General features: G+C 38.8%; 1 protein-coding gene across 6 annotated transcripts in view; it reads right to left on the bottom strand.

The window, feature by feature from the left end:
- LOC124236436 (cyclic AMP-dependent transcription factor ATF-7) overlaps nucleotides 1–14,164 on the bottom strand; it is an 81,936-nt gene that overhangs the window by 25,057 nt on the left and 42,715 nt on the right. For all 6 annotated transcript variants that reach the window (XM_046655451.1, XM_046655471.1, XM_046655464.1 and 3 more), the window contains one exon: nucleotides 610–706. In XM_046655451.1, coding sequence (XP_046511407.1) covers nucleotides 610–706 — 97 coding nt within the window. Of the gene's footprint in view, nucleotides 1–609; nucleotides 707–14,164 lie in introns of those variants that run through there.

The following is a 14,164-nucleotide window of genomic DNA, read 5'->3' as shown; positions in this document are numbered from 1 at the left end:
AAGCTCCCTTGAGAATGGCATATGTAAGCAAGACAATATCTAAAACAACCGGTAAGGGGTTCCAGGTCACCCAAATTGGCTTAGAAAGGTCCCATTGACTAAACGTCTTGTTTGAGCTTTGGAAATCTGCCTTCAATGGTGTCTGGGTTCACAGGGGAAGCTGAATTTACGAACTGACAATCTGTCTGCTCGGGGAAAACTGACACGCGGTGGAAGAGAAGCAGCCAGGCTAGGTTGGCTTTCTTGCTTTCTTTTGTTCACTCCTTCACTGTGGATAGGGAGAAATGTCAAAGGCGTCTTTTGTCTGTAAATCTTCCAAACTCTTAATAAAAAGAAGGCAAGGAGGGAATAGACTGAAAAAAGCTAAGGCAAAACCTCAACACACCTACCCTCAAAAACCATAGAACCCAATCATGTATTAAAAACAGAGAGTTGAAGGCACAATAGAAACTTGGGAGCTTTTAGTGTTCCTATTTCCTGATTAAATGCAGATCACATAAGGGCTCTTAATGGGAGAAGGGGAGTATAGCTCCCAGTACATCTGGTCCCTGGTATTAATCTTAACTGTCTGGTGATATCAAGGCACGTGGCTTCTGGGGCAGCAAATACCTGCAATGATGACTGAGTCAGTTCGGGCTGGGCCAAATTTCAATGTCATCTCATGCTTGTGTTTATGAACTGCCAGGTGGTCCTCATTTGTAAATCTCTGAAACGAAACAGAACAGAGATGTGAAAAAAAAAATAAGCGATTCAGTGTCCTTTTAAAATGTCCTACCAAACATCCTGCAATAAGGTTGGTCCCTGGAAAGAGGGACTGGAGAGGGAATGGAAAGGAGAAAAAACTGGAAGTGATGGAAAAGGAGAGGAGATGGATTAAAAGAGAGAAAATGGGAAGGAGAAAAAGATGCAATAGAAAGCTGGGATGAGAGGAGAAGGCGAAGACCGTAGTACCAACTGTTCTGTATTATCAGGTCCAAACGAGAGAAGTGGACAGATTGTTGGTGAAGTGGGGTCCAGGCAGGAGGCTCCAAATGAAAAAAACATTAACGCAAACTCGTAGCAAACAAGGGGAAGATAATTTTTAATAATAATAATAAAGAGAGAAGAAGGGAAAGGCTGGGCACTCGTTGGTCATCACAAAAATAGGAAATTCAGAATGAAGCTCTCCACAGTGGGGCTGAACAGGACTATTTATGAGGGGGCTAACAGGGAGATAAATTATGCAGGATTAGGAGAACCATTTAACTTCCTGGCCCCCACAGTGCTACAGCAGGCGCCTGCCCAGCTATTTGGCTCAGGGTTTTAACGAGCCAGGATGGAGCTGTAGAGGACAGAGGCCCAATGGCCAGCAGTAATGGCACACACCAGCCCCATCGGCCAAATGCTGTCTCCCCTCATTGGGCAGCCCGCCTGGGCTCCATCAGTCATAAAGGGGCCAGTGCAATGCTGCTGGTTATATAATGGCAGAATAAAAATGCAAGCAGAAACCCTTTTTTGTTAGGGTAAGGAGAAGCCTGTAGGCAGGATGAGGGAAGGGAAAAGGAGATGGTATAGAGATTTTATTTATTTAGGGGTTTGAGTGAAAGGACAATGAAGACATGAGGCTAGGTCTGCTTCACTTTAAGACTAAATAAGACAGGGTTACTGGACAATAATTTATGCTCCCACCCCTTCTTTAGAAGGGGAGGGGAAGGGAACAGATGAACAGCAGTAATTCAAAAGAATGATACCCTCAAAATTCCCTTTGAGGCTGGCTGGTCTGTTCCTTCATTAAAACGTTTGCAACACAGTAAAGCTTGAATGCTGCAGTTTCCTACAGCTTTTTCACCAGCGGAGCCTCTGAAACATGGTTCTATTGTCTTTTTGTTTCTAAAAATAATGACTGGTTAGTCTCCTCTTTTTACTCTCCTCATTAGATACATAGACACGTCCCACCAAACACTATACCTATGCCCTCCTTTCCGCAGCTCTTCTTGACTGTGAGCCAGACAGACAGGAGTTGGCTTCATCCCAGCTCCTCTCCAGTCAAGAAAGCAACACGGTACTGTTTAAGTTCCTTTATTTTACCTGAAAGTAGCTTTCTCCCAATTTGCTCTCAGCCGTATCACAACTAAAGCCAGTTAAAGATCTACAACCCTTCCAGGCTAAGCCCACAGGCCTGAAGGGCGAAGGGAATTTTCAAAGGAAAGTATGAAGAACCAAGAAGTAAAACAGACAAAAGACTGTCTTAGTGGTCTCCAGTAGAGCTAGGGCAAAACTGATTCAAGTGTGGGGAGATTCAGCCAAGAACTTTAGTTTTCTCTTGTTGGTTAACTCTAGGCATCAACTGTTTCCACCAGAGATTGTTCCCTACGGAAAAAAGGGTCGGGGTCGGGGTGGGGAAAGGAGGGCACAGGGTGTCACCCAGGGGTATGATATCTGTAGGTTACACAAGTCACTGCAGAGTCTGGGATTGACAGGTATTTGGTAAAAGGAAATGTGTAGAATCTAGTCTACAACAGAGAAAAAAACCATCATTTTAGGGGTATAGGAAGAGTAGTGGATTAGGCAGCAGTATAAATTTTCAAAATGTATTGTTATACATTTAGGTAACGTAATAATATTTTTTAAAAAACTTGTTTATACATATTTCAAGGAAATATCATGTAGGTAGCTTGAAAAATTTTGCACAATGTTCTAGAATCTAGAAGAATGACTTTCAAGCAAAAAGTCCTTTTCTACTATCAGAAATCTAGTTTGCTCAAAATTGAGCTGGGAGAAAGATTTTAACCTCGATCGGTTTTTGCTCTGGTTTGGAATGTTTAATATTCTAAAAGGCAACTCCCTCTTCTGTTACAATGTTGCTGCACCGTCCTGATTTGTCTCATTTGTCCTCTACTTCTTGTTCCTCTCTGCTGCACACTCCCTGTTCTCTTCCACACCACCCCATTCCCTCTTGAGCTATTTATTTTTTCCAAATCCAAAGCTGGGATCTGAAGAGATCTGAAGGTGGCTGCAAGGATCTCCCACCCATCAGCATCTCAGATGGTCTGATACCTGAACGTGTCGAGGAAAAAAATTACATCTTTATCCTCACTAAACTCTAACTGAAATTTAACAATAGAAATCACACATATTTTCATCTCATATTACAGTTATTACAGATATCTCAAAATATCTTTTATACTCATCACTACTTTGAAATTATGATAGTCACCAGACTCACCACTAGAAGTTATTTAATGCATTAATAAAATAGCACAGATATCAAATATTTTAAAACATTTTTGATAACTGTATTTCAAAATAATTGGTTTCCTTTAATAATTCTACATATTTTATTAATTTAAAAACATTATCCTGAGAAGGGGTTCATAGGCTTCCCCAAACTGCCAAAGGGATTCATGACACCACAAAAGTTAAGAATCCCTGAGTAAATCAAGTAGTGTGCTGCAGAGCAGGAGCAGCCAAAAGGGCAGAAGCAAGGCACTGGCCTGGTCTTGGCTCCAGTCTTCTCTCCGCGCCCTTTCCAACATAATGCTTGTATGGCTAGAGTAGGAGGGGGAGAATAAAAGTTCACTAAAGCTTTTTGTTAAAGTGAATGTCAATCTGGCTATTATTTTCATTGTTCCTTATATTCTCTCTCATTTACTAAGAGTTAACTCTTAAGAATTCTCTAGAGGGGCCAGTCCGGTGGCACAGTGGTCAAGTTCGCACATTCTACTTTCGCAGCCCAGGGTTCAAGGGTTCAGATCCCAGGCATGGACCTACACACTGCTCATCAAGCCATGCTATGGTGGTGTCCCACATACAGAAAAAATAGAGGAAGACTGGCATAGATGTTAGCTCAGGGCCAATCTTTCTCATGCAAAAAAGAAAAAAAAAGGAATTCTCTAGAACAATCTTGAACTGTATGCTTAGGAAATCATCCCTCTGAAAGCCATTTCTCAATCAAAACATCTAAAATTATTAAGTGATAAAAATTTTGACCTTATTAAAAACATATTCTATTGAATTAAAATGGGTTGAGAGGCTCCAAAAGGATTTTCTTTTTGAATTACTGCCCATTTAAAAATCTAGCTCTTCCATGAGGCTGGCCTGGTGGCATAGTGGTTAAGTTTGTGCACTCCACTTTGCAGCCAGGGATTCGAGGGTTTGGATCCCAGGCACAGACCTACGCACTGCTCATCAAGCCATGCTGTGGTGGTGTGCCTCATATAAAATAGAGTAAGACTGGCACGGATGTTAGCTCAGGGCCAATCTTCCTCAAGCAAAAACAAATCTAGCTCTTCCAGTTGTTAATACCCTGGGCCTGCCTTTGTTTTTTGGTCTTACCTATGACTAAGGTTTGTCAAAGAGCCACTAAGGGAACATTCACTCTGGTTGTAGCATAAATAATGTTGATTTTCAATAAATGTGTAGATATTAATCATCTCCATGACAAGAGAATACTGATATCATTCAAAATGGGGGCTGAAGAATTTGAGTCATACTCGATGGGGAAGGCAGTTTATATGCCTTGTAAGAGGATTTGTATGGTAACACAGGTGTAGAGTCTTACTTCTCAGTACATGAATCAGGACAGTTCTTTGGCATAAATGGGGGAGGGAAAGTATCATGTGCTAACTTTAACCCTATCTAAAGACCAAGATGATTTATATCTGCCCTATCCAATATGGTAGCCACTAGCCATATGTGGCTATTGAGCGCTTGAAATGTGGCTAGTCCAAATCGAGACGTACTGTAAGTCAAAATACACAATAGATTTCAAAGACTCAGTACAAAAAAAGAAAAAAAGAATGTAAAACATCCCATTGATTTTATGTTGATTACATGTTGAAATGATAATATTTTGGATATATTGGGTTAAATAAAATATATTATTAAAATTAATTTCACTTGTTTACTTTTACTTTTTAATGTGGCTACTAGAAAATTTAAAATTACATATGTGGCTTGCATTTGTGGTTTGCATTATATTTTTTTGGACAATTCTGATCTAGATAATATGCTCAAAGATCTGACAGGAATTTTAATCATGTGCCAATCTTGAATCTTTCCCCCCAAACCCATTTTCTCTAATGCAGTTTATACTATATGGCAGTGGTTCTCGACCAGAGGCAACCCTGCCCCCCAAGGGACATCTGACAATGCTTGGAAACATTTTTGTTTGTCACAACTGGGGGGATGCTACTGGCCTCTGGGGGGTAGAGGCCTGGGATGCTGATAAACATCCTATAATGCACAGGATAGCTCCCCCAAATAAAGAATTATCTGACCCAAAATGTCAACTCTGTCTCTGTTGAGAAATCCTGTTACAGGGTAACAGGGAAAGAGAGAAAGAAACAAGGGGGAAAAAAAGCTGTTTTTTAGTTTCTCTAGCCAAACTGCCAACACATGTTTTTGGATCTGAAACTTGGACGGAAAAAAACCTAGGCAGAGAACTCCCAACCTCATTTCATAAAATGGCTGACGTACTACAGATCTGCAAATACTCAGGACAGGGAAATTAGGAAGACAGAGACGGAAGGCTCTGTAACTGGGAGAACAAATTAAATGGAATTCTCATGCATTGCCTTGTTAGTAACCAAGAGATAATAAAGAAGAACTAAATCGAAACAATTTTGGCTACTTTGGATTTTCAGTCCCCAATGGAGGAAAAAAATAGCAAGAAAAGAGATTTTCTTAGTTTCAAAAATGTTAAGAAGCATAAATGGAATGCCAGGACTATTAGGAAGTCAATCTGAAAACTGATATTAGCTGCAAAATGGGCAGAGAAAATATAGTTAGTTATTAACAATTTTCCATGGGAGAACTTTGGTAAAATCCTTTCCATTTCTATTTCATTCTCACCCATCCTTCTGTGATAGGAGAATCTGGAATCCTTCCTACTAGCAGGCTGACTAAATGAACAGAGCTAAGTAAAGAAGTAGAAATGGCCTGAAGAACAAAGATGGTAGGAACTGTAAATCAGGAATACATCTCAATGAATAAAGTCTTAAGATTTTTAATTTTTTTAAAACTGATGTGTAACATACACAGAACACAAACATTAAATGTACAGCTCAATGAATTTTTGTAAAAGTCTATGCCTCTATAATCACAATGTAGATCAAGATATGAAACATTTCAGGCCCCCCAGAAGGCTCCCCCATACTCCTCTTTTCTTAAGCTTGTAAATGAAATAATTATATAAAACACTTAGCGTAGGACCTGGCATACAGCATGTACTCAGATAGTTCTCTCTTCTTTTCCCTTTTTAACCTCAAAGTAGACAGATATTATAGTACAAATTAGTTTTTCTTTGCAGAATAATTCTGAACAAGTCAATGTTTAGAGAAAGTTCTTTCCCTAATCCCGTTAAGACTAGTCTTTCTGAAACCTTTTGAAATAGCAGCACTGAACAAAACTGAAGAGATGGCTCAGGGCAAATGAGAGCTCAGGCCACACGAAAGCTAAATTTTTGCCTCTTGACTGTGAGCCAGGCACAAGCACGTGGGCATTAGAGATGTAAGAGTTTCAAGGTAAATCCCTGGTAAAGTATTGTGACCAGTGAGATTCCTGTGCAATATGCGCTCAGCCCCCAGCCACACTCATTCCGGACATGTTGGTTTTGGCCACCACAGCTCCAGTTTCCATGTGGATTTGCCTCATATTTAAAAATGCTCTTATATCCTGACCTATGATTAACTCACGTCCCTTTCCTTGTTTTAGAAGAGCAGACTGGGAGAAGGAGACAAATCAGAACTCTTTAGTTACTAGGAAATGCACCCTGAATGCCTAAACTATCAGGGGACAATGCGGGGAACTGAGTTTATATTTGTGATAGTCTGAAAAGTGGTTTATGCAGAAACCCAACTAGCCCCTTCTCCAAAGTTTCTGGGTTTGGCAACGCTTTATGGGCAGAATAACTTTCTGTTATTACACTATCTACACTCGGGCATATTTTGATGAAAGAAAATAGCATGAAAAAGCCGTAGAAGACCTGGGAAACTATGGGAAGCAAGCTCTAGAATAGAATGATAGCGGTGCTGCACAGGGTGGAAGGAATAACTGACCTTTTTTGAACACTATTTAATAGCTTGAATTGACGACATATTCTGAGAGAAGCAGCTGGGAAATCCGTGCCAGTCTAGACAAGGCTTCTGAGCCTCGCTGCAGTGCTCCAGCCCCAGCGCCGGCTCTCCCTTCCATCTGGGAGACCAGGGAAACGGAGAAGCAGGGAAGGGGCTACACACACCTCAGAGCCAACATAACTTTCATTTGCACCTCCATTAATCCCAGGCTACTCCTCGCTACTTCGAGACGCTGCTGTTTACCAAATGAGTCACACATCCTGCTTTGAATGCTTCACGGCTCTTGAATGAATCATTTCAAAGGACAGGATTGTTCAACAAATAAATACAACCACAGCAGCAGCAGCTCATAGGCTGCATGTGTGAGCAAGGTAATTTAAAGAGGAAAAATAAGAACAGGAAACTTCTTCCCAAAATATTCTACGAGAAACTGTTGTCAGGGAACGAAGGAGGACAAACTAAAGAAAGGGGGAAAAATCCCTATCAAACTGTACCTAAGGTAAATTTCTTTGTCTAAGGATTGAGGAATTTTCTGTTTTGGGAAAGCTGTCTGAGTGTCTTAAAGAGAAGATTCTGACAGCTAACTAAATTAGTCCATTGTAAAAAGAAGGAATTTTGAGAGTAGAAACATTATTTGATAGTTGGTTTAGCAGCAAAGCCATCTGGTAGAATATAAGTTCCTCAAGAGCAAGGATCCTCTTCATTTCTTTGTTTATGGAAGTATCCCAAGCCCCTAGAACAGTACCTGCACACAGTAGGTGCTTAATAAATATTTGTTGAACAAATGCCAACTAGCATATCTCATTAAAGCTCTACAGAGAATCTCCAATTTATAAAACTCTTGTCCATGTGTACAATGGAGGGAGAATTTTCATCATCCATATCTAAAAGGAGAGTTGCTATTTTAAAAACCAGCTCTTTCCTATGGATCTAGAGGCTGGGCCCAGTCAGGACCAAGAATACCCTAATGAGAGGAGCTTAGAGTAAGAAATAGAATTTCAAAAATTAAGACAACAGGAAAAGGTCAAAATAGCAGCAAAGGAGATTTAAATCATTGGGAAGAATTTCTTGACTCTGAGGAGGAGGTTGAAATCATTCCCAAAGGAGATTTTAAAGGAATGTAAAAATCCATTAGTTTTCTGATCCTCTTGTATCTTTATGACTTTATTTTCTCCTATTCTTCCTCTAACACTTTCCATCCGGATCAGTCTCTGCTGATCTGTGAAGTCTACCTGTTTTCAATTTTGTGCCTCTACACAATCCTCCTATTCTCAGACATGCTTTCCTCTCCACTTTCTCCGTTTATCTAAGTCCTACCATTTTTCCAAGGCCCAGCTGAAATCTAATTGCTTTTTGAAAGCTTCTCTAATGACTCTCCTTCAGTAGTCTATCTTTCCTGAACTTGTGTGGTATTTGAATGGTTTGCACCACATAATTTAAGATTTTGGTCTACATGGTCTCGTGGTTTTATTCTTTAAAGTCAACTGTAAACCACTAGCGGGTTAAAAATGCAACCTACACTTATTCTTTACCCTCCCCACCTGCCCCATCTTGGGGCTTGGCCTAGTGGTGAACACACAGTAGGCGCTCAATAAATTCCTGTTTCAGTGAGTAGGTCAAGTTTTATATAGTGGTATGAGAATAACTGTTGAAAAACTTTATCACTTTTGGATTGTAAGATCTTAACACGGCACACTTTCAGAACAATCTGATGCCTTTCCATCTCCATTTCCAAAGTATATTTCATTATGCAGTTAAGTGAGAATTAGTGTGTCCTCCCCACTATTTTGTTAGACACCAGATTCGCTTTATTACAGAAAGGCACCTAGGACAATTTCAGTATGCTGGAGTTAAACCGCTGTTGTATGAAAGGACATTGGTGCCACGACTTGCGGGGTAATTCACTTTTTTGGGTATCTGATTCCATCACTGAACTTTATTACCAACTAAAACGCTGTATGCAAAAAATGTCAATTCATAAACAGTAATCTTTTCCTGCTTCACTCCCCAAACCATGAGTGGTAATTTTAACCACACCCTTTTAAGCATTTTCTTTTAGGATCTCAAATACTTGAACTTCATAACATCGCACAGGAGTCAAGCAGTGTCAAGAATTGGATTCCTCCTTTTATAAAGTGCACCCTGGAATATCTGACAAGAGGAAAAGGTATATTATAATCAAGTCAACAAACCAGTGCGAGGGGAGGGGGGCAGAAAAGGAATATTAAAACCATAGTCAACACTGAACTGTGGAATCTTCATCATTATAATCTGGGATTAATATCAATGCATTATTCTACATCATAAAGACCAATGATACAACTCTTCCTCTAAGTTGCAGAAGTTTTAAGCACTCAGTCATATCTGATCACTCATTTTTATTTTGGTTCCTTATTCTCTCCTCCTGTTCATGACAAACGTGAAAAATCATGAGCCCCATGGTGATGTCTTGTGCCAAGTAAGTTGCAGGTGCCCAATAAATCACAGCAAACATGAGCTGAGTTCCAAAGGTCATACAGGCCAACTCCAACAAGGATTGGACAGTGTAATAAAGAAAGTGGCAAATATAATTTCCTATCACTTTAAGTTGGGAAAGGCTAGGTATTTTGTTTTTAAATCTTGCTTATTACTTGATGAGACTGAGAAATAAAATCTTACTGCAGGTTTTAACGTACTGAGCCAAAGTCCTGGTCACCTCAACTTCTTCTATAGGGTTCCCTAGTATCACAGTAAAGCAGTTAAGCATAAATCTTTTCCCTTTCTTCTTCTTTCTCCTTTTTTATTTTTTATTTTTTTCACTATAAAATACATATAACAAAATTTGCCACCATAACCATTTTTTTTTTTAAGATTTTAATTTTTTCCTTTTTCTCCCCAAAGCCCCCTGGTACATAGTTGTATATTCTTCGTTGTGGGTCTTTCTAGTTGTGGCATGTGGGATGCTGCCTCAGCATGGTTTGATGAGCAGTGCCATATCCATGCCCAGGATTCGAACCAACGAAACACTGGGCCGCCTGCAGCAGAGCGCGCGAACTTAACCACTCGGCCATGGGGCCAGCCTCCACCATAACCATTTTTAAGTGTATAGTTCAGTGGTATTAAATACATTCACATTGTTCTGCAACCATCACCGTCTATCCTGGTAACTCCTTTCACCTTGTCAAACTAAAACTCTGTACCCACTAAAGAACTCCCCATTCTTCCCTCCCCACCAGCCCCTGGCAACCAACATTATACTTTCTGTCTTTATGATTCTGACTACTCTTAAGTAACTCATGTAAGCGGAATCATACAGTATTTGTCTTTTTGTGACTTATTTCACTCAGCATGTCTTCAGGATTCATCCACATTGTAGCATACTGCAGAATTTCCTTCCTTTTTACAACTGAATAATACCCCATTGTATGCACATGCCACATTTTGTTTATCCATTCATCAGTCGATGGACACTTGGGTTGCTTCCACGTTTTAGCTATTCTATTGTGAATAATGTTGCTATAAATATGAGTGTACAAATATCTCTTCGAGACTCTGCTTTCAATTCTTTTGGGTCTGTACCCAGAAGTGGGATTGCTGGATCATACAGTAATTCTATTTTTAATTTTTTGAGGAACTGCCATACTGTTTTTCCACACTGGATGTACCATTTTACATTCCCACCAACAGTGCACAAGGGTTCCAATCTCTCCACACCCTCACTAACGCTTATTTTTTTTTATATAGTAGCTATCCTAATGGGTATGAAGTGGTATCTCATTGTAGTTTTGATTTGCATTTCCCTAATGGTTAGTGATGTTGAGCATTTTTTCATGTGCTCATTGGCCACTTGTGCATCTTCTTTGGAGAAAGGTCTATTCAAGTCCTTTGCCCAATTTTGGAATCACGTTTTCTGTTGTTGAGTTTTAGAAGTTCTCCCTACATTCTGGATATTAATCCTTTATCAGATATATGATTTGAAATACTTTCTCCCATTCTGTGGGTTGTCTTTTTACTCCATGGATAGTATCTTTTAATGCACAAAATTTCTGAATTTTAATGAAATCCAATTTGTCTATTTTTTCTTTTCTTACCTGCGCCTTTAGTGTCATATCCAAGAAATCATTGCCAAATCCAGTGTCATGAAGCTTTTGTCCCATATTTTCTTCCATGAGTTTTATTGTTTTGGGTCTTGCATTTAGGTCCTGGATCCATTTTGAGCTAGTTTTTGTATGTGGTGTTAGGGAAGGTCCGACTTCATTCTTTTGCGCGTGGCAACCCACTTATCCCAGCACCATTCGTTGAAAAGACTGCCCTTTCCCCAGTCAATGGTCTTGGCACCCTTGTCAAAAATCATTTGACCATATATGGAGGATTTGTTTCTGGGATATCTATTCTATTCCGTGGGTCTATATGTCTATCTTTATGGCAATACCACACTGTTTTGATTACTGTAGCTTTGCAGTAAGTTTGAAACCAGGAAGTATGAGTTCTCTAGTTTTGTTCTTTTCCAAGATTGTTTTGGCTATTCAGAGTCCCTTGTGATTCCATATGAATTTTAGAATGGTTTTTCTATTAAAACCAAAAAATGTCATTGAGATTTTGATAGGGTTTGCATTGAATCTGTAGATTGCTTTGGGTAACACTGACATTTTAACAATATTAAGTCTTCCAAACATGGGAGGTATTTCCATTTATTTATGTCTTCTTTAATTTCTTTCAGCAATGTTTTGCAGTTTTCACTGCACAAGTCCTTCACCTCCTTGGTTAAGTTAATTCCTAAGTATTTTATTCTTTTTGATGCTATTATAAATGGAACTGTTTTTGTAATTTCCTTTTCAGACTGCTCACACTTCAGGTATAGAAATGCAACTGATTTTGGGGTTTTGACTTTGTATCCTGCTACTTTGCTAAATTCATTTATCAATTCTAACAGATTTTCTTATGTGTAATCTTTAGAGTTTTCAACATATAAAATCATATCATCTGCAAACAGAGATAATTTTATTTCTTCCTTCCCAATTTGGATGCCTTTTATTTATTTTTCTTGCCTAATCGCTCTGATGAGAACTTCCCGTACAATGTTGAATAGAACTGGTGGAAAGCAGGCATCCTTTTCCTTGTTTCTGATCTTAGAGGAAAAGCTTTCAGTCTTTCATCACGGAGTATGATGTTCACTGTGGGTTTTTCATATGTTGATTTTAGTATGTTGAGGTAGTTTCCTTCTATTCCTATTTTGTTGGGTTTTCATCATGAAAGGGTGTTGAATTTTGTCAAATGCTTTTTCTGCATCAATTGAGGTGATTGTGTTGTTTTTTGCTCTTCATTTTGTTGATGTGGTGTATTACATTGCTTGATTTTTGTATGTTGAACCATCCTTGCATTCCAGGAATAAATCCCACTTGGTTATGGTGTATACTCCTTTTATAAGCTGCTGAATTCTCTTTACTAGTATTCTATTGAGGATTTTTGCATGAATGTTCATAAGGGATATTGGTCTGTAGTTTTCTTTTCTCATGGTGTCTTTATCTGGCTTTGTTATCAGGGTTATGTTGGCCTCATAGAATATGAGTTAGGAAGTGTTCCCTCTTCTTCAATTGTTTGGAAAGTTTGAGAAGGATGGGTATTAGTTCTTCTTTAAATGTTTGGTAGAATTCATCAGTGAAGCCATCAGGTCTAGGAGTTTTCTTGGTTGGCAGATTTCTGATTACTGATTCAATCTCCTTACTAGTTACACAGGTGTTCAAATTTTCTATTTCTTTGTGATTTAGTCTTAATAGGTTTGTGTTTCCAGGAATCTGTCCAGTTCATCTATATTATCTAACCTATTGGTGTATAATTGTTCATAGTACTCTCTTATAATCCTTTTTATTTCTGTAGAATTGGTGGTAATGTCCCCACTTTCATTTCTGCTTTTAGTAATTTGAGTCTTCTCTCTTTTTTTTCCTGGTCCATCTATCTAAAAGTTTGTCAATTTTGTTGATCTTTTCTTCTTTTTTTTTTTTTTTAGTGAAGTTTGGCCTCTGAACTAACATCTGTTGCCAATCTTTTTTTTTTTTTTCTTTTCTTTCTCCCCCAACACCCCCCGCCCCCCAGTACATAGTTGTATATTTTAGTTGTAGGTCCTTCTGGTTGTGCTACATGGGACACTGTGTCAGCATGGCCTGATGAGCAGTACCATGTCTGCACCCAGGATCTGAACCAGTGAAACCCTAGGCCACCAAAGCAGAGCGCATGAACTTAACCACTGAGCCACGGGGCCAGTCCTTGTTGATCTTTTCAAAGAACCAACCTTTGATTTCACTGATTTTTCTCAACTGTTTTTCTATTCTCTATTTCATTTATCTCTTCTCTCAACTTTATTATTTCCTTCTTTCTGCCAGCTTTGAGTTTAGTTTGTTCTTTTTCTAGTTCCTTAAGTTGTAAAGTTAGGTTGTTAATTTGATATCTTTCTTGATTTTTAATATAAGCATTTATAGCTATAAATTTCCCCCTTAGCACTGTTTGCACTGCATTCCACAAGTTTTGGTATGTTTGCTTCATGGCAACTATAGTTAATAATACTGTATTGCATATTTGAAAGTTGCTAAGAGAGTAAATCTTAAAAGTTATCGTCACAAGAAAAATTCTGTAACTACGTATGGTGACAGATGTTAACTAGACATATTGTGCTCACTTCGCAATATATACAAATATCAAATCATTATCTTATACATCTGAAACTAATATAATGTATGTTAATTATACCTCAATAAAAAAAGGATGTTGAATTAAAAAAAAAGTGTACTGTTTATTTTCTACAATTTTGTCAATTTTCCAGTTTTACTTTTTTTTTCCTTCTTCTCCCCAAAGCCCCCTAGTACATTGTTGTATATTCTAGTTGTAGGTCCTTCTAGTTCTACTATGTGGGACGCTGCCTCAGCATGGCTTGATGAGCGGTGCTAGGTCTGTACCAAGGATCCAAACTGGTGAAACCCTGGGCTGCCGAAGTGGAGTGCACGAAATCAAGAAGTCCATCATAGGGCCATCCCCTCCAGTTTTACTTTTGACATCTAATTTCATGTCATTATGGTCAGAGAATATACTTTGTATCACATTTATCTTTCAAAATCTATTAAGACTTAATTTGTGGC

Source organism: Equus quagga, chromosome 1 (assembly GCF_021613505.1).
Source record: "Equus quagga isolate Etosha38 chromosome 1, UCLA_HA_Equagga_1.0, whole genome shotgun sequence".
NCBI lineage: Eukaryota > Metazoa > Chordata > Mammalia > Perissodactyla > Equidae > Equus > Equus quagga.
Note: the sequence above shows the minus strand (reverse complement) of the source record. Positions and strands in the feature narration are given on the sequence as shown.